We start from the raw sequence: 25,398 nt of genomic DNA on the forward strand, positions 1-25,398 counted from the left end.
CAATTCCTTTGCGAGGTGAGACCGTTCCTTTGCGAGGTAAGTAAGAACATTCCGTTGTGAGGTGAGAACATTCCGTTGTGAGGTGAGAACATTCCTTTGTGAGGTGAGAACATTCCTTTACGAGGTGAGAACATTCCTTTACGAGGTGATAATCGACAGCCATTCAAAGTTGTTGGAAGTTTTTCACATAACTTCAATGACATCAACAAACTTCATCAAAAACCTTCGAAGGCTGTTTGCAGTCTATGGATTGTGCAAATAAATTGTCTCTGATAATGGACTCCAGTTGGTCTCTTCTGATTTCAAACAATTCCTACAAAACAACAGAATCAAACAGACCCTTGTTCCTGCTTACCATCCTGACTCGAATGGCGCAGCAGAAAGGTCAGTCTAGATCCTCGAGGGAGCTCTGAAAAAAAAAACGTATTGGAGGACAGCAGACAATATACTGTCTTTCTCAAGCATCGCTGAGCCAATGTTCCGCAGGACCCCCCACAGAGTCACATGTCAGACCCCTGCTGAGCTCTTCCTGAAGCGCCAGATCCGAACACGCCTCAACCTACTCCGACCTGACTTAGCTAAAACAGTGGAAGAAAAACATGCCAAACAAAAGAAACACCATGACCATGGTAGACTACACCTTCGAGTTTTCCAGGAGGAAGAACAAGTGCGACATGGAAAGAGAAATGGATTCAGGCGACAGTAATCTGGAGACTGGGACCTGTGACTTACCTCATTCAGGACGGAAAGAGAAAACATTTAAATCACTGTGTAGATTTATTGTTAGGCCTCATTAAATAGCTGATGATATTGTGTTATTTAATACATGGAGCGTACAAAGTGAAATCAAACCCAGCATATACTTTTGTTTAAAAAGGGATGATTTAACTCAAAATAAATGATATTGATTTTACTAAAAATCTAAACAATTACAATGTTAATTGCATGATGTGTATGATGGGCCCGATTCAGACTTGAGATATGTTGACGTAACATGGAGTTAAGTCAATAAAACATGGACATTTGGCAATATTTTGGGACTTAACCTCTAATGACACCCCATCCTGTGAACGGGACCGTTGTCATCATCTGACACTAATTAGCATAACGCAACGGACATAAATCTTCCTAGAAAATCTTCCTATTCATAAAAATCACAAGTGAAATATATTGGAACACAGCTTAGCCTTTTGTTAATCACCCTGTCATCTCAGATTTTCAATGCTTTACAGCCAAAGCTAGACAAGCATTTGTGTAAGTTTATCGATAGCCTATCATAGCATTATGCCTTGCTAGCAGCAGGCAACCTTGTCACGAAAATCAGAAAAGCAATCAAATTAAATCATTTACCTTTGATGAACTTCGGATGTTTTCACTCACGAGACTCCCAGGTAGATAGCCAAAGTTTTTTTTTTTGTAGGCGAAATAGCTCCGTTTGTTCTTCACGTTTGGCTGAGAAATCGACCGGAAATTGTGGTCATGACAACTCCGAAAAATATTCCAAATTAGCTCCATTATATCGACAGAAACATGGCAAACATTGTTTAGAATCAATCCTCAAGGTGTTTTTCAAAAATCTATTTGATAATATATCCACCGGGACAATTGGTTTCTCAGTAGAAGCGATTGGAATACTGGCTACCTCTTGTACTTTACCCAAGATTTTCTGCGGGAGCATCATGTGACCACTTGCGCAATGTAGCCCCCTACGGGTATTTGTCAACATAAATGCATAAAAACTAGGTCACAATACTGTAGACACCTTGGGGAATATGTAGAAAGCGTAAGCCGGCTCACAGCACATTCACAGCTCAATAGGGACTCATTGGAACGCAGCGCTTTCAAAATATGGGGCACTTCCGGATTGGATTTTTCTCAGGCTTTCGCCTGCAACATCAGTTCTGTTATACTCACAGACAATATCTTTACAGTTTTGGAAAGGTTAGATTGTTTTCTATCCAAATCGCTCAATTATATGCATATTCTAGCATCTTGTCCTGACAAAATATCCCGTTTAAAACGGAAACGGTTGTGCCATGACCCATGACACTTTACAACATTATGGGCAGCAGTTTCCTCTCGCTAAAACACACACAAAGAGCTAAAATAAAACCTGTGTAATGACAAGTTTGGTATTTTATCTTGTTCCCTTTCAGATATACCAAGCAAAGCTTTCAGCTACAGCTCAGTCTCAAGCCATGAGCCTGCGACCCATGTAGAAATTGTCCAAGACCTTTATTATATATACTATATATATTATATCAAACCCTATAGTCGCCTCTATAGTATATTAAACCCTATAGTATACTATATTAAACCCTACAGTAGACCCTATAGTAAATGCTATGGAGGTTGGCTTAAGTGTTATTAACATTAAAATGTAAGTGCAGTATGCCCGTCTATAATGCAACTTTGACTGAATCTTTTTGTGTTCAGAGTGCATCCAAAATGGCTCTTATTCCCCACATCGTGCACTAGAGGGAACAAGGTACCATTTGGAACATTTCTACATCTGGTGAAATGTCTAATTGTTCTGTTGTAGTATCACAGACAGATATTTCACCGGATGTAGATATGTGAAGCATCCGCTTGGCGTTTCCAAATATGGTAGTGAGAGGAAGCCCATCCTGAATTTAGGTCTTGTTGTGTTCAGGTCTGTTGATTGTGGTCTTTTTGGTTCTGGGTTTGTTGACTGTGGTATATAGTACAGAGGGGTACTCCCAAGCTTCTTGTGCCGGAGGTCTGTTATTTATTTTTATTGAACCTTTATTTAACTAGGCAAGTCAGTTAAGAACAAATTCTTATTTACAATGACGGCCTACCCCGGACGACACTGGGCAATTGTGCGCCGCTCTATGGGACTCCCAATGACGGCCGGATGTGATAGCCTGGAAGAAAGGAGATGCAACATGTCACATCAATCTTCACTTCTGGGGTCTCATTTTAAGTAATCATGTAGATGTTAATACATTTAAACAAACAACTGCTTGTCTGCATAACATAGAAGTGTTGTATGCATTCCTACCTGTCAAGCAAAAGTACCATCTAATTAAAAGATTATCTGAGATGTAATGGATTGACTTGTTCACCAGGTGGCAGCACTGGGGCGGTTGATTTCACATCATACTGGACATTGTCATCCTCTTTCTTGGGTTGGTGCAGTTGGACAGGGGAGTAGAGGCACTTCCTGGTTATTAAGAGAGGTGGACATTGGTGTAGTGAACGTCATCCTGCTCATCTGTGCTGCAGTAGGGGCCATGGCCATGCCTGGGACGTTGTCATAAACTGGACTGAGTCTCCCTGGAGGAGAAAAGACAGATCAACATACCTTGGGACTATTCCATTGGTTCCACTGTGCCAGGCAAGATTAATCAAGCACTGATCAACAAAAAAAATCTGAAAGAAAATAAATACATTTGGACTTCAACTCCCCTCTCCATTCCCTGCTGTGACCCTTGTCAGATTTGGAGGCTTTCTTCATGTTTTTTACACAAATGAATGAATCAGTCATTGAATAACAATCAAGATGATAAAGTGAAAGATAAGTCTTTAGAAAAATGGTCACCTGAACCACATGAAGCCAGAGAGACAGAGGATGAGAACAACATTTCCTAGAGCTGCATTCTTCGGTATGGCCCATCAGCGGCACTAAAACCTGGTAAATGGTTTGACAATAAATGTCTAGATCTTTTTGGAGCAAACTTATTCCAGAAGAGATCTCTGGTCCATATAAAAAACACACAAAAAATGAAGTGAAAAGCAGATGTTGTTGAGCAGATAATGGATTTAATATATTGATCTACTGAATACACACCTAGTATTGTTGAAACATTATTATATATTAAACAATTATTTAATGGATAATATGAGTTATTTAAATAAGATACACCTCTGAACACCCCAACCCACCTCAACATCCCCCTCTACACACAAACGGTTCATTGTCCATGATGACATTAAGCCATTTAGATCAAAATGAGAATACATGGACAGGGGACCTGATCCTAGATCAGCACTCCTACTCCAACACACTTGATACATATGGATCCAGAGCTGCATATTATACTATACATGTTACCATGGTAATCAGACTTAGTAAACTGTTAGAGAATGGGAGATGGATGACTGTTTACAAGATGTTTTCTATGTAAACTTTATTTAGGGATCTAGAACCGGTGCCGGAGAGGAGGGAGATGAAAGACGACATGTTTGTGCTTTCTGGTGGTTTTTCAGTGATGCTGAATGAGCAAAGCTCTTTCCACATAGACAGGAGTAAGGTTTCTCTCCAGTGTGTATTCGCTGGTGTGTTGTCAGATTGAAATCTAGAGCAAAACTCTTTCCACACTGATCACAGCTATAAGGCTTCTCTCCTGTGTGTATTCGTTGGTGTCTAATCAGGTGTACTGATTGATTGAAGCTCTTCCCACACTGATCACAGCTATAAGGTTTCTCTCCTGTGTGTATGCGTTGGTGTGTAGTCATGTCTCCTGACTGATTGAAGCTCTTCCCACACTGATCACAGCTATAAGGTTTCTCTCCTGTGTGTATGCGTTGGTGTTTAGTCAGGCCTCCTGAATGACTGAAGCGCTTCCCACACTGATCACAGCTATAAGGTTTCTCTCCCGTGTGTATGCGTTGGTGTGTAGTCAGGTGGTCTGATTTCCTGAAGCGCATCCCACATTGATCACAGCTATAAGACTTCTCTCGATTGTGTATGCATTGGTGTGTAGTCTGGGCTCCTAATTCATTGAAGTATTTCCCACAATCAAAGCAGGGATAAGGGCTCTCCCCTGTATGAATTATCTGATGAGATTTTAAGGTTTTAGATGCAGCGAAACTCTTCCCAACCTGAGAGCAGTGGTACGGTTTCTCTCCGGTGTGACTCCGTTTGTGAATTATCAAATCCTTCTGTTTAGCAAAACTCTTCCCACAGTCAGAGCAGCAGTGGTGAGGTTTCTTCCCTATACCTCTATGCTGGTGCTTCTTGAGGTGTTCTGGTCTGGAGAGACTCTTCTCTTTCTTGTCAGCATCATGATGTTGAGGCTCCCCAGATGATAAGCCCCTCTCACTGAGAGAGCAACGATAAGAGATGTCACCTGTGAAACAAAGACATTGAATAGTTAGGTTTTGTAAATATGGGTCCATTAACAGATGAGTCATTCCATGAAATGAATGCCCTTTGCATCTCTTTGATTTTCTTCAGTAGAAACTTTGCACCAATATTGATTTTTAAATCTGTTATATTAAATAGAGCCCTTTAATACTGAACACATGGAGAATTCGACTAATCAGATTCTTATTATGAATAAAGACTTTCTAAAGTGACAAGTTTCTGCTTTTTGACAAGTTCCTCCTTCAACCCTGTGTCACCTCAACCCTGTGTCACCTCAACCCTGTGTCACCTCAACCCTGTGTCACCTCAACCCTATTTAACTTCTATTAATATTTTAACCCAACTAATACAATCATTTCTCCAAGTTTTACTATCATTGAGTAAAGTTACAAGTGCAGAATAATATGATTATTAGTATAAGAGTTTGATTTAAATGTTGACATGCTTTGAAAGAACAATTTCCCTAATAAACCTGTTTACATGTACACATCTGAAATCAGGCTGCTCTGATGGGACTTTGCTGAAAATGGCCAATCAAAATAAACATTCTACCACAGCATGTTCTTTTTTTGAAGCATATTTAATTCTGAGTTATGACAAATTCAGTTTGTATGTGAAAACTATGTCTAAGATGCATACTTTGTTTTTCCTGAACTCACTGCACTCGGTCAAAAGAAGTTAGCTGGCGCTGCTTGTGGTAGCACATACACAGATTAAATACACCTCTATAACTCTGATTAAAGTGTTTACATGTCCTAATCAATCTAAAGATTGTTCAGGAAACCAGGTGTTTTTAAAGGTGTATCCTTACTTCTGTTATGACCTCACACCAATTAAGATCAGCAGAGTAAGATGTTTACATGACTAATGACACACCCAGCCTACTGCCATAATAAGTTTAATAGGAAATGATTAGTGTGCATGTAAAGCCCCAGTGATTTGGTAACTTTGACAGTCATTTCTGAACATGATTTATTTTATGTGATTAGTGAGTCTGTCCCTCATTTTAAGGTCTACCCTGTTACATGAACTGAACTCTTGTTTTAATATAGTGAAACTGTTCCTACATTTTTGTAGTAAAATGCTTTATGAAGTTGAACATGTGCTCTTTATGACAGAATGTTAAAATTAGTTAAACATTTTTAAAACTTCTCAAAATTGGGTGGAACGACCATACTTTAATCAACATATAATTCATCGTTATAGAAGCAGACTGTAGTCTCATCCACACACCATGGTTCTTACTTAATGATGTCATATCTCCATGTTCTTCTTCTCCTCTCTCAGTTCCATTCTGTCCCGGTGTTTTCCTGCAATCAACCAGACCCAGCAGTAAAGCGGTCCTGGGAGACGTTTGACCTGGGGACACCAGGAAGGTGGAGGGGAACGGAATAGCTTTGTCCTGTTGGACGCAATAAATATTTAACATAATTTATCAATAAACCAAATGTTGTATTAATTTAGTCTGAAACTCTGATTGATTTGGGTGCATCCTTAGAATATCTCCTTTTTCCTAAAATTTCCAATCGTTCACAACTTCCCACTAATCTAATAGTATTGGGTTGGTGGAGGAATGGGCTAGTTTCCACCATATATCTCATACCAGTCATTTCCTATCAAACAGCAAGGAAGAGGCAAAGAGAGAGGGGTAACTGGGCCCAAAATCTGGATCTGCCTTATTTGATCGAATTTCAATTTCTTAACGATTAGGTTGTTAGGAGTGTATTGATAAAAGTAAGACACTTTATATGAGAGTAGTGCCCGGTCGTCACTAACCGCAAACAGTCAAACCACGCCCATTTCTACCATTGATCTTATTAACAACACTTCTAACTTTATGCCTAATAATGGTCCCACCTGATCTTATTGTGAATTTTACAGTACTTATGTGGCAATGCTTTATTTCAGAAGGAGCCAGCAAAACTAGTGCACTCTATATGTGCTCTGGGTCATTAGACATGCACCTGTCTGGGGGTTTGACACAGCTGGTTATTCCTGTAACTGTGTTATGACCAACCATGTACTGTTGCTATGGTTAAACCTCGAGTATTTTCCAGAATAGGGGTGTCCCTTTCAGAGGAGTTAGCAGGATGACATGTATGGTTATTCCTGTAGAGTGCCAAGGTCTGTTTACTATGGTCCTACATGCATGAACCTGGCTTATGGCGAGTGAAGTTCTATTTTGGTCTATTTCTGTGGCTCTACGTGTTCCATGCCCTAATATGAAGGCTATATGATAACGGTGGCTAAATGCCAGAGGGGATGAGCCATTAAGAGGAGTTACTGTGAGTGTGACCTGAGGACAAATGTATAAAACGTATATGCCAAGACTGGAAGGCAGTTGAATTCATGAACCAACTCGGCTTTTATTATGAAGTAATAAGAAGTCTATTTGAACTCACATGCTCCGGTATTTGTAAAATATGATTGACCGAATATTTCCACGACAATCTTGCCTCTCTTTTGATTGCCTTCCATATTTGAAGACTTAATTTTCTTTGTTAGAGCAGTCACTTGAGTATCTGGTCAGGTAATGGATAATGTGTTCGAAATCATTGAAGGAATGTGAACATGTGCACACTGGGAGGAAGGATAAATAATTAGGTCATAGTCACAGATTCCTAAACATTATATAGCAATAGGCTACTTGGTTGAAGAAAAAACAAATCCCAACAAGTTCTACCGTCATGTTTTTTTTTGTCCAGCAGATTTAAACCAAACACAGGAATGTGGAGTATCACATTTTATACAACACAGCAGGCATAGAATGTTAAAACCAGACTTACCCGATCCATCGTGGAAGCTATTGATTCTTTGTATGATATGAAATGTTGTAGGCTACAGTACAGTTAGACTACTTTGTTGTAGTGTTCAGATAACGACTAAGGAGTTTCAAAGAGAAAATTCGATTCTCAAGGCTGCAAGTTATGCGCCCCTGGACCAGAGCAATCAAACATCTATTTAAATATCGTAATTAAGTTAACAAAAATAAACGTCTCACGTAGCCTGGTATTACTTCAGAAAGTTATTATAAAAGTCAAGTAATGTCATGAAAACGTCCAACAACACCCCCTTTCCCTAAGAATCCTGTTGTCTGCTATCGTTTACTTTTACCTGGCAGCTACTTGGAACACATGCGCAAAGAGGGAGTATCTCAACAGGCCAATCTTCCTCCTGAGGGAGTGTCTTGGAATTACTGATTCCGGTCTTTTGCTGCTGCTGTAATGGCAACTGCTGTACACTACCAGCACTGATAGGACAGGGAGCTGTTTATGCAAGTCTTTGCAATGGCTGCATCAAACCTAATTCACAAGTAATTTTCCGGTCAAAAATAAACGTAAGTCCAGTGGTGGAAAAAGTACCCAATTGTCATACTTGACTAAAGTAAAGATACCATAATAGAAAATTAAGTGAAAGTCACCCAATAAAATTCTACTTGAGTAAAAGTCTAAAAGTATTTGGTTTTAAATATACTTAAGTAACAAAAGTAAACATAATTGCTCAAATATACTTAAGAATTAAAAGTAAAAGAAGGAATAACTAAAATGTCTTTAAACAAAGCAAACCAGGCTGCACAATTTTCTAGTTTTTTTTTTTATTTAAGGATAGCCAGAGGAACACTCAGACATCATTTACAAACAAAGCATTTGTGTTTAATGAGTCCGCTAGATCAGAGGCAGTAAGGATGTCCAGGGATGTTCTCTTGATAAGTGTGTGAATTAAACCATTTTCGGTCCTACTAAGCATGCAAAATGTAACAAGTACTTTTGTGATTCAGGGAAAATGAATGGAGTAAAAAAGTACATCATTTTCTTTAGGAATTTAGTGAAGTAAAAGTAGTCAAATATATTCAGCACTCGAATGCTAGCTAACGAACGGTCTGTGTGCTGACTACAGGTTTAACTAACATTAGTGTATTGTAACATTGACACTGTGTGCTGACTGCAGGTTTGGAGGCCACTCTACAAATGAACTCTATCCTGACACCTCTGGAGCAGTGCTGCTGGTATATCATGGTACATGATTAAACATTCAGGTGCAATAAGTTGTGTTATGAATACATATACTAATTTTCTTTACTCAATTACTTTCATTTTCTCGGCGGACGTCCATATGGTTGGAGGTACAAACTTTCTAAAGTTCGCTTCGTAAGTCACTGGTAAGCATAATATCCTGCGTGGAAGTGTACTCACTCGCTGAGCGCAGTTGATCTGTATCTTCCGCTCCTGGTTTGTCTTGCTGACACAAACGTTATTTACTTTACACAACCTGCCCACTGGCGTGTACTACGTGTGTGTTGTGAATTGCTTTAACATGCTGCTCCCTGTGCCATGGCCTTGCTGGTTTGGCTGATCTTATGGCTTCCATTTGTGACTGGTGTGATAGTGGCATCCCCCCTGGCGATCTGAATACCTCGTATGCACTACCTGGGTTTCAGCCACGCGGAGAGGGCGGTGGAGCACCCTACTGGATGCCTGTTTTGTGTGGTGTTCTCAGCAATCACACCAGGTGCAGGCGTTGAGGCCATACGCGAGTTGGTCGGCCAGGCTCGGGCTCAGGCTGGGGACGAGTTCCCTCCCTCAGGAGTGGTGTACCAGCGAGCTGTTAGTCCCTCTACTGGGTCCAGTACCCCTCCCAGGAAGTGTGGCCAGAGCCACCGTAGGCAGTGCCCATCTGCTGCCAGGCCTGGACGGGGGCAGGAGTCGGACCGATGTTGCCACCTTGAGAGGGGGCATGCCCTGTGTCAGGAGGATGATCGTGTCGATGGCAATGACAGCTTTTACCTTTTGGCCAGTGATAGGCTGTTCCTGGAGGACAATGCTGGTACTCCTAACCACAGTGGGCAGGGCTACCAGGCTGACAGGTCATCAGAAGCCTTCAGCAGGGCTTCATCACGAAGCCTATTCACTCAGGGAGCCACTGCACTGGACATCAAACTGGTGGACAGTGATGACTTTCCATCTGTCCCCATCTCTGCTGAGTTCCGCAAGGCCTTGCAGAAGAGTTGGGTCTCTCCAGGGGGCTCTCTGACTCACAGCAGAGACTGGACCATGGAGTTATGTTGCGGGCATGGTGTCACTCGGCCTCCGGGAGTATCCGACCATGGACACAATGATAGCTGCCATGGTCCTCCCTGACCAGGAGATTATCGAGCGGAACCTGTGACTGAAGCCGGGACCCCCAGGGTCTTTGATGCGGACTTGTAAGCCACATATGGGTCCCTCTGCTCTCTTGGACGCCTTACCAACGCGGCTATGCTACTGAGGTCATGCGGGGTGCAGTATGTCCTCCAATACCTGCAGTCTCGTGGGGAGGCTTAGCAGCCTCTACACTGAGAGGGTATTTGGCCGCTATATCTGCCTGCCATGTGTGGTGGATAGACAGGCCATTGGGGCGCCATCCCTTGGTCTCCAGGTTTATGAAGGGGGTTTGTCGCCTGCGTCCAGCTAGGACGCGCTCAATGGTGAACTGGGAACTGGATGTGGTCTTGGCAGCTTTGGCAAAGTCGTCTTTCGAACCATTGGAGTCTGCCTCCCTGGAACACCTCTCTATGAAGGTGGCTTTCAATTAAGCAACTTCCATGAAGAGGGTGGGTGAGCTCCATGAAGAGGGTGGGTGAGCTCCATGCTCTTTCGTTATGTTCTGAGTGCTACCGGATGGACCCCGGTGGGAGGAGTATATCTCTTCTCCCCAACTCTTCATTCCTCCCGAAAGTTCTGTCAGACCGGCATGTGAGCATCACTTTTATCCTGTCTGCTTACGACCCCCCGGGAGTGGCAGAAGAGTCTGGGAAAGTAAATGCATAAAGTAATATGTCCTAACCGACTTTCCAAAACTATAGTTTGTTAACAAGAAATTTGTGGAGTGGTTGAAAAACGATTTTATGTATACTTCCGACTTCAAGTAATTTAAAATTGTTTACAGACAAATTATTTCACTCATAATTCACTATATCACAATGCCAGTGGGTCAGAAGTTTACATACACTAAGTTGACTGTGCATTTAAACAGCTTGGAAAATTCCAGAAAATGATGTCATGGCTTTAGAAGCTTCTGATAGGTTACTTGACATCATTTGAGTCAATTGGAGGTATACCTGTGGATGTACCTTCAAACTCAGTGCCTCTTTGCTTGACATCATGGAAAAATCTAAAGAAATCAGCCAAGACCTCAGGAAAAAAATTGTAGACCTCCACAAGTCTGGTTCATCCTTGGGAGCAATTTCCAAATGCCTGAAGGTATCACGTTCATCTGTACCAACAATAGTACGCAAGTATAAACTTGGGACCACGCAGCTGTCATACCGTTCAGGAAGGAGACGCGCTCTGTCTCCTAGCAATGAACATACTTTGGTGCGAAAAGTGCAAATCAATCCAAGAACAACAGCAAAGAACCTTGTGAAGATGCTGGAGGAAACATGTACAAAAGTATCTATATCCACAGTAAAACGAGTCCTATATCGACATAACCTGAAAGGTCACTCAGCAAGGAAGAAGCCACTGCTCCAAAACCGCCATAAAAAAAGACTACGGTTCAAAACTGCACATTGGGACAAAAATCGTACTTTTTGAGAAATGTCCTCTGGTCTGATGAAACAAATAGAACTGTTGGCCATAATGACCATCGTTTTGTTTTGAGGAAAAAGGGGGAAGCTTGCAAGCCGAAGAACACCATCCCAAACTGTGAAGCACATGGGAGGCCTCATCATGTTGTGGGGGTGCTTTGCTGCAGGAGGGACTGGTGCACTTCACAAAATAGCTGACATCATGAGGAGGAAAATTATGTGGATATATTGAAGCAACATCTCAAAACACCAGTCAGGAAGTTAAAGCTTGGTTGCATATGGGTCTTTCAAATGAACAATGACCCCACGCATACTTTCAAAGTCGTGGCAAAATGGCTTAAGACAACAAAGTCAAGGTATTGGAGTGGCCATGACAAAGCCCTGAACTGAAATGAAAAAGCGTGTGTGAGCAAGGAGGCCTACAAACCTGACTCAGTTCCACCAGCTCTGTCAGGAGGAATGGGACAGAATTCACCCAACCTATTGTGGGAAACTTGTGGAATGCTAGCGGGACACCTACGACAACATCCAGTGGAACTACAGTGTCAAATTCAAAATACAAAAGTCGGAATATTATACATTCATGAAAATACAAGTGTGTTGCACCATTCTTTAGCTTAGAATCTTGGTAATCGAACTGCGTTGTCCTATTTACAATAGGCTTTAAGGCGAAAGCATTCGATTGTCTGAGGACAGCGACCATATTTTTCAAACCAGCACAGGCGTCACAAAATCACAAATAGCGATAAAATATATCACTTACCTTTGAAGATCTTCCTCTGTTTGCAATCCCAAGGATCCCAACTACACAATGAATGGTCGTTTTGTTCGATAAAGTCCTTCTTTATATCCCAAAAAGTCTGTTTAGTTGGCGCCATTGATTTCAGTAATCCACTCGTTCAACATGCAGACAAAGGAATCCAAAAAGTTACCAGTAAACTTCATCCAAACAAGTTAAGCATTTCTATTCAAACCTGAGGTACCATAATATGTAAATAGACGATAATATTTAAGACAGAAAGTAGTATGTTCAATACGGAAGATAAATAACAAAGAGCGTGCCACAAGCCTACGTTCTTAATGAGGAAACATTAGATATTTTTTTTATTTTACTAGGCAAGTCAGTTAAGAACAAATTCTTATTTTCAATGATGGCCTAGGAACAGTGGGTTAACTGCCTGTTCCGGGGCAGATCAACAGATTTGTACCTTGTCAGCTCAGGGGTTTGAATTTGCAACCTTCGGGTTACTAGTCCAACGCTCACATACCCTCCATTACTCATCTCATATGTATATACTGTACTCGATACCATCTACTGCATCTTGCCTATGCCGGTCTGTACCATCACTCATTCATATATCTTTATGTACATATTCTTTATCCCTTTACACTTGTGTGTATAAGGTAGTAGTTTTGGAATTGTTAGGTTAGATTACTCATTGGTTATTACTGCATTGTCGGAACTAGAAGCACAAGCATTTCCCTACACTCGCATTAACATCTGCTAACCATGTGTATGTGACCATTAACATCTGCTAACCATGTGTATGTGACCATTAACATCTGCTAACCATGTGTATGTGACCATTAACATCTGGTAACCATGTGTATGTGACCAATAACATCTGATAACCATGTGTATGTGACCATTAACATCTGCTAACCATGTGTATGTGACCATTAACATCTGCTAACCATGTGTATGTGACCATTAACATCTGCTAACCATGTGTATGTGACCAATAACATCTGCTAACCATGTGTATGTGACCATTAACATCTGCTAACCATGTGTATGTGACCATTAACATCTGCTAACCATGTGTATGTGACCATTAACATCTGCTAACCATGTGTATGTGACCATTAACATCTGCTAACCATGTGTATGTGACCATTAACATCTGCTAACCATGTGTATGTGACCATTAACATCTGCTAACCATGTGTATGTGACCATTAACATCTGCTAACCATGTGTATGTGACCATTAACATCTGCTAACCATGTGTATGTGACCATTAACATCTGCTAACCATGTGTATGTGACCAATAACATCTGCTAACCATGTGTATGTGACCAATAACATCTGCTAACCATGTGTATGTGACAAATACATTTGATTTGATTTAGAGGGTTCATCTGTGGAGTGGCCTCCAAACCTGTAGTCAGCACACACACAGTGTCAATGTTACAATAAACTAACGTTCGTTAAACCTGTAGTCAGCACACACACAGTGTCAATGTTACAATAAATTAACGTTCGTTAAACCTGTAGTCCACACACAGTGTCAATGTTACAATAAACTAACGTTCGTTAAACCTGTAGTCCACACACAGTGTCAATGTTACAATAAACTAACGTTCGTTAAACCTGTAGTCCACACACACACAGTGTCAATGTTACAATAAACTAACGTTCGTTAAACCTGTAGTTAGCACACACACAGTGTCAATGTTACAATAATCTAACGTTCGTTAAACCTGTAGTTAGCACACACACAGTGTCAATGTTACAATAAACTAACGTTCGTTAAACCTGTAGTCCACACACACAGTGTCAATGTTACAATAAACTAACGTTCGTTAAACCTGTAGTTAGCACACACACAGTGTCAATGTTACAATAAACTAACGTTTGTTAAACCTGTAGTCCACACACACAGTGTCAATGTTACAATAAACTAACGTTCGTTAAACCTGTAGTCCACACACACAGTGTCAATGTTACAATAAACTAACGTTCGTTAAACCTGTAGTCCACACACACAGTGTCAATGTTACAATAAACTAACGTTCGTTAAACCTGTAGTCCACACACACACAGTGTCAATGTTACAATAAACTAACGTTCGTTAAACCTGTAGTCCACACAGACAATGTCAATGTTGCAATCAACTAACGTTTGTTAAACCTGTAGTCTACACACACAGTGTCAATGTTACAATAAACTAACGTTCGTTAAACCTGTAGTCCACACACACAGTGTCAATGTTACAATCAACTAATGTTCGTTAAACCTGCATTCCACACACACAGTGTCAATGTTACAATAAACTAACGTTCGTTAAACCTGTAGTCCACACACACAGTGTCAATGTTACAATAAACTAACGTTCGTTAAACCTGTAGTCCACACACACAGTGTCAATGTTGCAATAAACTAACGTTCGTTAAACCTGTAGTCCACACAGACAATGTCAATGTTACAATAAACTAACGTTCGTTAAACCTGTATTCCACACACACAGTGTCAATGTTACAATAAACTAACGTTCGTTAAACCTGTAGTCCACACAGACAGTGTCAATGTTACAATAAACTAACGTTCGTTAAACCTGTAGTCCACACACACAGTGTCAATGTTACAATAAACTAACGTTCGTTAAACCTGTAGTCCACACACACAGTGTCAATGTTACAATAAACTAACGTTCGTTAAACCTGTAGTCCACACACACAGTGTCAATGTTACAATAAACTAACGTTCGTTAAACCTGTAGTCCACACAGACAATGTCAATGTTACAATCAACTAACGTTTGTTAAACCTGTAGTCCACACACACAGTGTCAATGTTACAATCAACTAACGTTCGTTAAACCTGTAGTCCACACACACAGTGTCAATGTTACAATAAACTAACGTTTGTTAAACCTGTAGTCTACACAGACAATGTCAATGTTACAATAAACTAACGTTCGTTAAACCTGTAGTCCACACACACAGTGTCAATGTTACAATAAACTAACGTTCCTTAAACCTGTAGTTAGCACACAGACAATGTTAATGCTACAATCAAATAATGTTAGTTAAACCTGTTGTCAGCACACAGACAGTGTCAATGTTGCAATCAACTAACGCTCGTTAGCTAGCATTCGAGGGCTGACTGTTCTCAAATATTTTTGCAGTGTAAAAATAAAATGTTGCTAATTCGTGTAGTCTGGCTACTGCAGCAGACTACTGCTTGTCCATTTGCTTGCTAACAACATGTTATGGGATTTTCATGAATAATGACTAAATGATGTATACATTTATCTTAGAATTATAACTAAACAGAGTACTACTCTGTTAATGTATGAATGTATTAATCTTTTTATAATCATAATACTGAATATTAGGTGTGTAGTTTTAGTCAAGAATTAGAACAAGGACTTTCTGTTCCTTGTTAGAAACGAGCAGAGCTATCGTCAGACCGGCTGGAATGCTGTGTTCATTACAGGACATTCTGTCCCTACCCAGGGAGGGGAGAGAGCTTGGGCTTGTAGTAGATTGTCTGCCACCTTTTAAAACCTCTTGATGCTATGGGGGCGCTATTTCATTTTTGGATAAAAAGACGTGCCCGTTTTAAGCGCAATATTTTGTCACAAAAAGATGCTTGACTATGCATATAATTGATAGCTTTGGAAAGAAAACACTCTGACGTTTCCAGAACTGCAAAGATATTATCTGTGCGTGCCCTAGAACGGGAGCTACAGGCAAAACCAAGATGAAACGGCATCCAGGAAACCAGCAGGATTTTTGAGGCTCCGTTTTCCATTGTCTCCTTATATGGCTGTGAATGCGAGAGGAATGAGCCTGCCCTTTCTGTCGTTTCCCCAAGGTGTCTGCAGCATTGTGACGTATTTGTAGGCATATCATTGGAAGATTGACCATAAGAGACTACATTTTCCAGGTGTCCGCCCGGTGTCCTCCGTCGAAATTGGTGCGTCTTTTTCAGCTGCTGGTATTTTTCCATGCGAACAGGCTGAACATTTGAAAAACTGAACATTTGCTATGTAACTGAGAGTCTCCTCATTGAAAACATCCGAAGCTCTTCAAAGGTAAATGATTTTATTTATTTGGTTATCTGGTTTTTGTGAAAATGTTGCGTGCTAAATGCTACTCAAAATGCTAAGCTAGCTTTGCATACTCTTACACAAATTAGTGAATTGTAATGGTTCAAAAGCATATTTTGAAAATCTGAGATGACAGTGTTGTTAAGAAAAGGCTAAGCTTGAGAGCAGGCGCATTCTTTTCATTTTATTTGCGATTTTCAGAAATCGTTAACGTTGCGTTATGCTAATGAGCCTGAGGCTTTATACACGATCCCGGATCCGGGATGGGGAGTATCAAATTAAACAATGTGAGAAGGCTTGTGAACTATATTGCCATTGTATCTGAGAGGAGGAGGGACATTTATGATGAAATGTGAGGTATATAAACCAATGTACATGGTATTGTGACCAGAGCTCTCGGGAATAAACGCTACTGATTAATTTTGAGGCTGATCTTTGTCTATTTTATGCAAATAAGAACCTTACAAATTCTTAGAAACGGACAAAGTGTTTTGCTTTGTTACAATTGAATTGGTTAATGAACATATAGGAATTAAATTCCTCTAACACAACAAGAAACCCAGATGAGGGAAACGTGAAAGCATCCAGGCAGCAGCGATGAGCTTGTCATTCGTTCTCCAACATTAGCTTTACTGTAGCGATAAAGCATTTTGTTTATTGTTATGTTTTATTGTATACAAGTTATATACATAGACAGAAGGGAGTTAGTTATAAATACAATACATTTGGCTGTAATTTAGTTTATAAGAAAGACTTACGCAGTGGTGTAAAATACTTAAGCAGTACTTTAAAGTATTTTTACTTATGTAGTTTTTTGGTGGGAATCTGTACTTTACTTAAGTATTTAAATATTTGACAACTTTTACTTCACTACATTCCCAAAGAAAATGATATACCTTTTACTCCATACATTTTCCCTGACACTCAAAAGTACTCATTACATTTTGAATGCTTAGCATGACCGAAAATGGTTCAATTCACACACTTATCAAGAGAACATCCCTGGTCATCCCTACTTCCTCTGATCTGGCGGACTCACTAAACACAAATGTGTTGTTTCTAAATTAAGTCTGAGGGTTGGAGTGTACCACTGCCTAACCGTAAATAAAAAGAAAAAAAGAAAATTGTGCTGTCTAAGTATAAGGCAATTTTAATTATTCATACTTTTACTTTTAATACTTGAGTATATTTGAGCAATTACATTTATTTTGATACATAAGTATATTTAAAACCAAATACTTTTAGAATTTTACTCAAGTAGAATTTTACCAGGTGACTATCACTTGGACTTGTCATTTTCTATTATGGTACCTTTACTTTACTCAAGTATGACAATTGGGTACTTTGTTCACCACTGGATTTAAGTTTATTTTTGACCGGATAATTACTTGTGAATTAGGTTTGATGCACCCATTGCAAAGACTTGCAAAAACAGCTCTTTGTCCTGTCTGTGCTGGTCGTGTACAGCAGCTGCCATTATATCAGCAGCCAAAGACCGGAAATAGTCCTTCTTAGACACCCCCTCACGAGAGGCCTATTCAGATACTCCCTCTTTGCTCATGTGTTCCAAGTTACTGCCAGGCAAGGCAACGATAACAAACAACAAGATTCTTAACGTTTTGACTTTACTCGACTTTTATAGATCACCTATAATGTTATCCAGGAACTTTCTGAAGAAATATTAGGATACATGAAACGTTTATTTGTTTGAACTTAATTCCGTGTTGATATTGAAGTAGATGTTTGATTGCTCTGGTCTAGGGACGCATCATTTGCAGCCTTGGGAATCTAATTTTCTCTCCGCAACTCCCTAGTCATTATCTCTACACTACAACAAAGTAGTCTAACTGTACTGTAGCCAACAATATTTCATTCCATACAAAGAAATAATAGCTTCCACAATGGATCGGGTAAGTCTGGCTTTAACAGTATAGGCCTGCTGTGTTGTGCAAAATGTATCGTCCTAGTTTTAATAGTCTTTGATCCTCCACATTCCTGTGTTGGGTTTAAACGTTTCGACCAAAAAAGCATGACGGTACAACTTGTTGGGATTTTTTTTCTTCTTCAAAGTAGCCTGCTACTATATCATGTTTTGGAATCTGTGATTATGAACGAATTATCTCTATTTTTTTTCTTATTCGTCAAAGTAGCCTACTACTATATCATGTTTAGGAATATGTGACTATGACCAAATAATCTCTCCTTCCTCCACAAAGTGTTCACATTCATTCACTGATTTCGAACACATTGTCCATTATTTGACTAGATACTCAAGTGTCCGCTCAAACAAAGAAAATAAAATGTCTTTAAAAATGGAAGGCAATCGGTAAAGAGGCAAGATCAGGTGGGAACATTATAGCCAATGAGAGGGCAGACATGCGTGTTTCCACAGCCACAAATGTCTATATCGCATTTTTATTTATTTAAGGTTCGACGTAAAGCTAGAAGTGATGTTAAGGTTAGGGTTAAAAAATAAAACATTTAAATCATTGCCACATAAGTACTGGAAAATTCACAATAAGATCAGGTGGGACCATTATCAGGCATAAAGTTAGAAGTTTTGTTAATAAGATCAATGGTAGAAATGGGCGTGTTTTATGGCTTTGTTTGCGGTAACGAGTGACGACAAGTCACTACTACCATATAAAGTGTCCTATTTTTATCAATACACTCCTAACAACCTAATCGTTACGAAATGTATATTCGATCAAAAAAGGCAGAAGCCAGATTTTGGGCCCAGTTATCCCTCTTGCTTCACCTCTTCATCGCTGTTTGAAAGGAAATGAAAGGTATGAGATATATGATGGAAACTCGCCCATTCCTCCACCAATCTAATGCTCTTAGATTTGTGGGAAGTAGTGTACAATTGAACATTTGAGGAAAAAGGAGATGTTCGAGGGATGCACCCAAATCAGAGTTTAGACTAAATTAATACAATATTTGGTTTCAATATTTGGTTTAATGTTAATCTATGTTGAATACTTCCAACAGGACAAATCTAGGCCGTTCCCCTTCACCCTCCAGGAGTCCCCAGGTCTAATGTCTCCCTGTACTTTACTGCTGGGTCTGGTTGCCTGCAGGAAAACACCAGGGCAGAGTGGAACTGAGAGAGGAGAAGAGAAGAGGAATATGGAGATGTGATTTCATTAAGTAAGAACCATGGCGTGTGGATGAGACTACAGTCTGCTTCTGCAACAATTAATGAATTAATTATGTATTGGTGAAAATATCTGGTCGTTCCACCCAATTTTAAGAAGTGTACCAAAAAGAAGTTTGATTTCACATTTTAACATTCTGTCATAAAAATCACATGTTCAACTTAATAAAATACATGTTTTGCCATCTCCAGGTTTAATGAAATATAAATACTATAGTCAGAGCCAATGTACCAAATAAAGTAACCAGGTAGACCGTAACAGGGGACTACTGAAAACAACAAAAACACTACATGGGTAAAATAGCCCTTTAAACCAGCCATGAATCTGCTTGTGACAGGGGGAATGGAAGCTAGTATTGTGCAACAGGAAGTAGTAATTAAATGCAGTCTTAACATAAAAAGTTATTGTTAAAACATCTCTAGCATGTCTGTCTGGATAGAAGGGTTGAGATGCTCACCACAAAACAGCAGTAAATTGATAAAGGGTAGAACCAGCTCACCTGCTTTTACTCTGATTTGACTATTTAGATGTTCAGTGTTTCTTTTGATAACCTTTTTTTTTAAAGAATAGTTTCACCATTTAAAAACAAGAGTTCAGTTCATGTAACAGACCTTAACTGTTCATGTAAGTTGACCTTAAAATGAGGGACAGATGTAAATGAATCACTAATCACATGAAATAAATCATGTTCAGAAATGACTGTCAAAGTAACCAAATAACTAGGGCTTTACATGCACACTAATCATTTCCTATTAAACTGATTATGGCAGTAGACTGAGTGTCATTAGTCATGTAAACATCTTACTCTGCTGATCTTAATTGGTGTGAGGTCATAACAGAAGTAAGCATACACCTTTAATAAACACCTGGTTTTCAATCTTTAGATTGATTAGAACATGTAAACACTTTAATCAGAGTTATAGAGGTGTATTTAATCTGTTTATGTGCTAACACAAGCAGCGCCAGCTAACATCTTTTGGCCGAGGGCAGTGAGTTCAGGAAAAACTACAAGTATGCTGCTTAGAAATAGTTTTCACATACAAACTACATTTGTAATAACTCAGAATTAAATATGCTTAAAAAAACATGATTGCTTTTACAGAACCTTTATTTTGATAGCAATTTTTATTTATTTATTAAAGTCCCATCAGAGCAGCCTGATTTCAGATGTGTCCATGTAAACAGGTTTATTAGGGAAATTGTTCTACTTTCCAAGCAGGTCAACGTTTAAATTAAACTCGTATACTAATTGACTTCACAATAATCATATTATTATGCGCTTGTAACTTTACTCAATGATGGTAAAACTTGGAGTAATTATTGTATTAGATGGGTTAAAATCTTTCTAGAAGTTACACAGGGTTGACGGAGGGACATGTCAAAATGCTGATTTGTCACTTTAGTTTCCCCCCCAAAAAAATCAGATTAATTGAATTCTCCATGTGTTCTGTATTAAATGGTACTTTATTGAATATTACAGTTTTAAAATGCAATATTAGCATGCAATTATTACAGGAAAAATGTCAAGGGGACCCAAAAGGCAGTCTTTCATAGACATCTGTTTATGGATCCATATTTGCAAAACGTAGTTATTCAATGTCTTTTTTTCACAGGGGGCAGCCCAAATCGTTGCTCTCTCAGTGGAAGGGGCTTATCATCTGGGGAGCCTCAACAACATCATGATGCTGACAAGAAAGAGAAGAGTCTCTCCAAATCAGAACACCTCAAGAAACAACAGCATAGAGGTATACGGAAGAAACCTCACCACTGCTGCTTTGACTGTGGGAAGAGTTTTGCTAAACAGAAGGAATTGATGATTCATGAGCATATTCACAATGGAGAGAAACCATACCACTGTTCTCAGAGTGGTAAGAGTTTTGTTGCATTTAAAATCTTAAAATCTAATCAGAGAATTCATACAAGGGAGAGGACTTACACCTGCTTTGATTGTGGGAAATACTTCAGTCGATCAGGAGACCTGACTGCACACCAACGCATACACACAGGAGTGAAGCCTTATAGCTGTGATCAATGTGGGAAGAGTTTCAATCATTCAGGATCCCTGACTAAACACCAATGCATACACACAGGAGTTAAGCCTTATAGCTGTGATCAATGTGGGAAGAGCTTTGCTCTATCCGGAAACCTGACTACACACCAACGCATACACACAGGAGAGAAGCCTTATAGCTGTGATCAGTGTGGAAAGAGTTTTGCTCTAGATTTCAATCTGACAACACACCAGCGAATACACACTGGAGAGAAACCTTACTCCTGTCTATGTGGAAAGAGCTTTGCTCATTCAGGGTCACTGAAAAACCACCAGAAAACAAACATGTCATCTTTCATCTCCCTTCTCTCCGGCGCCAGTTCCAGATCCCTAAATAAAGTTTACATAGAAAACATCTTGTAAAGAGTCATCCATCTCCCATTCTCTAACACTTTACTAAGTCTGATTACCATGGTAACCTGTGTAGCATAATATGCATCTCTGGATCCATGTGTATCAAGTGGCTTGGAGTAGGAGTGTTCAGAGCTGTATCTTATTTCTATATCTCCTATTATCCATTAAATAACTTTAATGAAGAATGTTTCAACAATACAAGGTGTGTATTCATTTATTCAATAGAAAAATAAATTACATCCATTATCTGCTCAACAATGTCTGCTTATCACATTATGTTTTTAAAATCTATAATAATTTTTAATGAGGATCATTGGCCTCTTGTATAAATCATTTGGTCCTAAAAGATGTTCTGCCAATTGGTCTGAGGGTCACAGTCACCTGCATGAACCAAAACCGAGTGAGAGAAGAGCGAGCACTCTCTTCAGAAATACAATTCCAGCACAATGTCCTCTACATTACCATTCTACTTCTTTTTGGTGAGTTGTTACGTGGAACAAATGTTTGTATTGTCAGGACCCGGTTACAAACCCAGGTCTCTGGAGTGAGAAACAGTCACTTAACCAACTGAGCCACGAATAGTCGGCAGAACCCAGAAGATGAGGCAGACACAGCAGTACTTGAGACAGTGCATTTAATAAAGTAAAAAAGGAAAGTCCTTCAAGCAAACATAAGTCCACAACGTCAAAAGGAATTCCACGAGAACCAAGGTAATCCTCCAAGACAAAAAGGTAAATCCACAAGGTGGTAGGTATAGCATGAAAAAGCCTCAAAAGATACTCAAAAATAATTAAAAAACATAATTCCACAAGCGAGTCCAACGGAAGCAACAAAAGTTCACAGCATACTAGGGCTGGGTGCTAACATACAAACACAGAGCAAAGAACTGAGGAAAACTAAGGGTTTAAATACAATCAGGGGAAACGAGGCACAGGTGCAAATAATAACAGGGAACAAGGGAAAACAAAAGGTCAAAAAGCACAATGGGGGCATCTAGTGACCAAAAACCGGAATAACCCTGGCCAAACCCTGACATGTATGAAAATATTGTAAAACATTACCTGGAATGTGGTTTCATGTTTTGTTTTACATTGCTGATTGCATATTCATTTTTTAAATATTCTGTAGAAGAGACCAGGATATGTTGTTGTCCTGGGTCCCAATACTCAGTGTTATAGTGATGGTCCTGAGAATAGAGACCAGGATATGTTGTTGGCCTGGGTCCCACTACTCAGTGTTATAGTGATGGTCCTGAGAATAGAGACCAGGATATGTTGTTGGCCTGGGTCCCAATACTCAGTGTTATAGTGATGGTCCTGAGAATAGAGACCAGGATATGTTGTTGGCCTGGGTCCCAATACTCAGTGTTATAGTGATGGTCCTGAGAATAGAGACCAGGATATGTTGTTGGCCTGGGTCCCAATACTCAGTGTTATAGTGATGGTCCTGAGAATAGAGACCAGGATATGTTGTTGGCCTGGGTCCCACTACTCAGTGTTATAGTGATGGTCCTGAGAATAGAGACCAGGATATGTTGTTGTCCTGGGTCCCACTACTCAGTGTTATAGTGATGGTCCTGAGAATAGAGACCAGGATATGTTGTTGTCCTGGGTCCCACTACTCAGTGTTATAGTGATGGTCCTGATAATAGAGACCAGGATATGTTGTTGTCCTGGGTCCCACTACTCAGTGTTATAGTGATGGTCCTGAGAATAGAGACCAGGATATGTTGTTGTCCTGGGTCCCACTACTCAGTGTTATAGTGATGGTCCTGATAATAGAGACCAGGATATGTTGTTGTCCTGGGTCCCACTACTCAGTGTTATAGTGATGGTCCTGAGAATAGAGACCAGGATATGTTGTTGTCCTGGGTCCCACTACTCAGTGTTATAGTGATGGTCCTGATAATAGAGACCAGGATATGTTGTTGTCCTGGGTCCCACTACTCAGTGTTATAGTGATGGTCCTGATAATAGAGACCAGGATATGTTGTTGTCCTGGGTCCCACTACTCAGTGTTATAGTGATGGTCCTGAGAATAGAGACCAGGATATGTTGTTGGCCTGGGTCCCACTACTCAGTGTTATAGTGATGGTCCTGAGAATAGAGACCAGGATATGTTGTTGTCCTGGGTCCCACTACTCAGTGTTATAGTGATGGTCCTGATAATAGAGACCAGGATATGTTGTTGGCCTGGGTCCCAATACTCAGTGTTGTAGTACTGGTCCTGAGAATAAAACAGGTTTAAAACAACAGAAACATGTGTCTTACAGTGCTACACATCTGTTATAATAGAGACTTTTTCCTGCTTAATTGAAGTAACAGGTGTAGTTTTTCACCATTTATAAAGTGTGTTTGTTGTCTCTCTTTATGTTTCTATGGCTGCATGGAGGGAGATGCAACAACAGCCTTGAGAACATCTGGACTCAAATTGAATTCTTTCCCAAGTTGCTGTCAGGTAAAAGTAGACGAAAGCAGACTTACAGGATTATTCTTGAAAGGGGTGTTGTTGAATGTTCCCTTTGCAGAAAACAGCCCCAAAGCATGATGTTTCCACCCCCATGCTTCACAGTAGGTATGGTGTTCTTTGGATGCAACTCAGCATTCTTTGTCCTCCAAACACGACGAGTTGAGTTTTTACCAAAAAGTTATATTTTTGTTTCATCTGACCATATGACATTCTCCCAATCTTCTTCTGGATCATCCAAATACTCTCTAGCAAACTTCAGATGGATCTGGACATGTACTGGTTTTAGCAGGGGGACACGTCTGGCACTGCAGGATTTGAGTCCCTGGCGGCGTAGTGTGTTACTGATGGTAGGCTTTGTTACTTTGGTCCCAGCTCTCTGCGGGTCAGTCACTAGGTCCCCCCGTGAGGTTCTGGGATTTTTGCTCACCGTTCTTATGATCATTTTGACCCCACAGGGTGAGATCTTGCGTGGAGCCCCAGATCGAGGCAGATTATCAGTGGTCTTGTATGTCTTCCATTTCCTAATAATTGCTCCCACAGTTGATTTCTTCAAACCAAGCTGTTTACCTATTGCAGATTCAGTCTTCCCAGCCTGGTGCAGGTCTATAATTTAGTTTTTTGTGTCCTTTGACAGCTCTTTGGTCTTGGCCATAGTGGAGTTTGGAGTGTGACTGTTTGAGGTTGTGGACAGGTGTCTATTATACTGAAAACAAGTTCAAACAGGTTCCATTAATACAGGTAATGAGTGGAGGACAGAGGAGCCTCTTGAAGAAGAAGTTACAGGTCTGTGAGAGCCAGAAATCTTGCTTGTTTGTAGGTGACCAAATACTATTTTCCACCATAATTTGCAA

General features: G+C 40.0%; 1 protein-coding gene and 1 long non-coding RNA gene across 2 annotated transcripts; one reads left to right on the forward strand and one right to left on the reverse strand.

Annotated features, from left to right (window-relative positions):
* Positions 1–3,874: 3,874 nt before the first annotated feature.
* LOC135534622 (zinc finger protein 239-like) lies at positions 3,875–8,187 on the reverse strand. The gene is made up of 3 exons (XM_064961558.1): positions 7,900–8,187; positions 6,359–6,515; positions 3,875–5,096 (listed from the first exon to the last, which is right to left on the reverse strand). The coding sequence occupies exons 1-3, from the start codon at positions 7,906–7,908 to the stop codon at positions 4,159–4,161; spliced, it is 1,104 nt and encodes a 367-aa protein (XP_064817630.1). The 5' UTR covers positions 7,909–8,187; the 3' UTR covers positions 3,875–4,158.
* Positions 8,188–18,053: 9,866 nt separating this feature from the next.
* Positions 18,054–22,325, forward strand: LOC135534921 (uncharacterized). The gene is made up of 3 exons (XR_010454765.1): positions 18,054–18,426; positions 19,508–19,666; positions 21,288–22,325. It is a non-coding gene; the product is annotated as an uncharacterized LOC135534921 (long non-coding RNA).
* The last annotated feature ends 3,073 nt before the right edge of the window (positions 22,326–25,398 follow it).

This window comes from Oncorhynchus masou, chromosome 5 (genome assembly GCF_036934945.1).
Source record: "Oncorhynchus masou masou isolate Uvic2021 chromosome 5, UVic_Omas_1.1, whole genome shotgun sequence".
Taxonomy (NCBI): Eukaryota; Metazoa; Chordata; class Actinopteri; order Salmoniformes; family Salmonidae; genus Oncorhynchus; species Oncorhynchus masou.

Coding starts and splice junctions, on each gene's coding strand:
- LOC135534622 (XM_064961558.1), bottom strand. Junction 5,097..6,358: donor TGGAGATATGACATCATTAA/GTAAGAACCATG, acceptor TTTGTTTCACAG/GTGACATCTCTTATCGTTGC.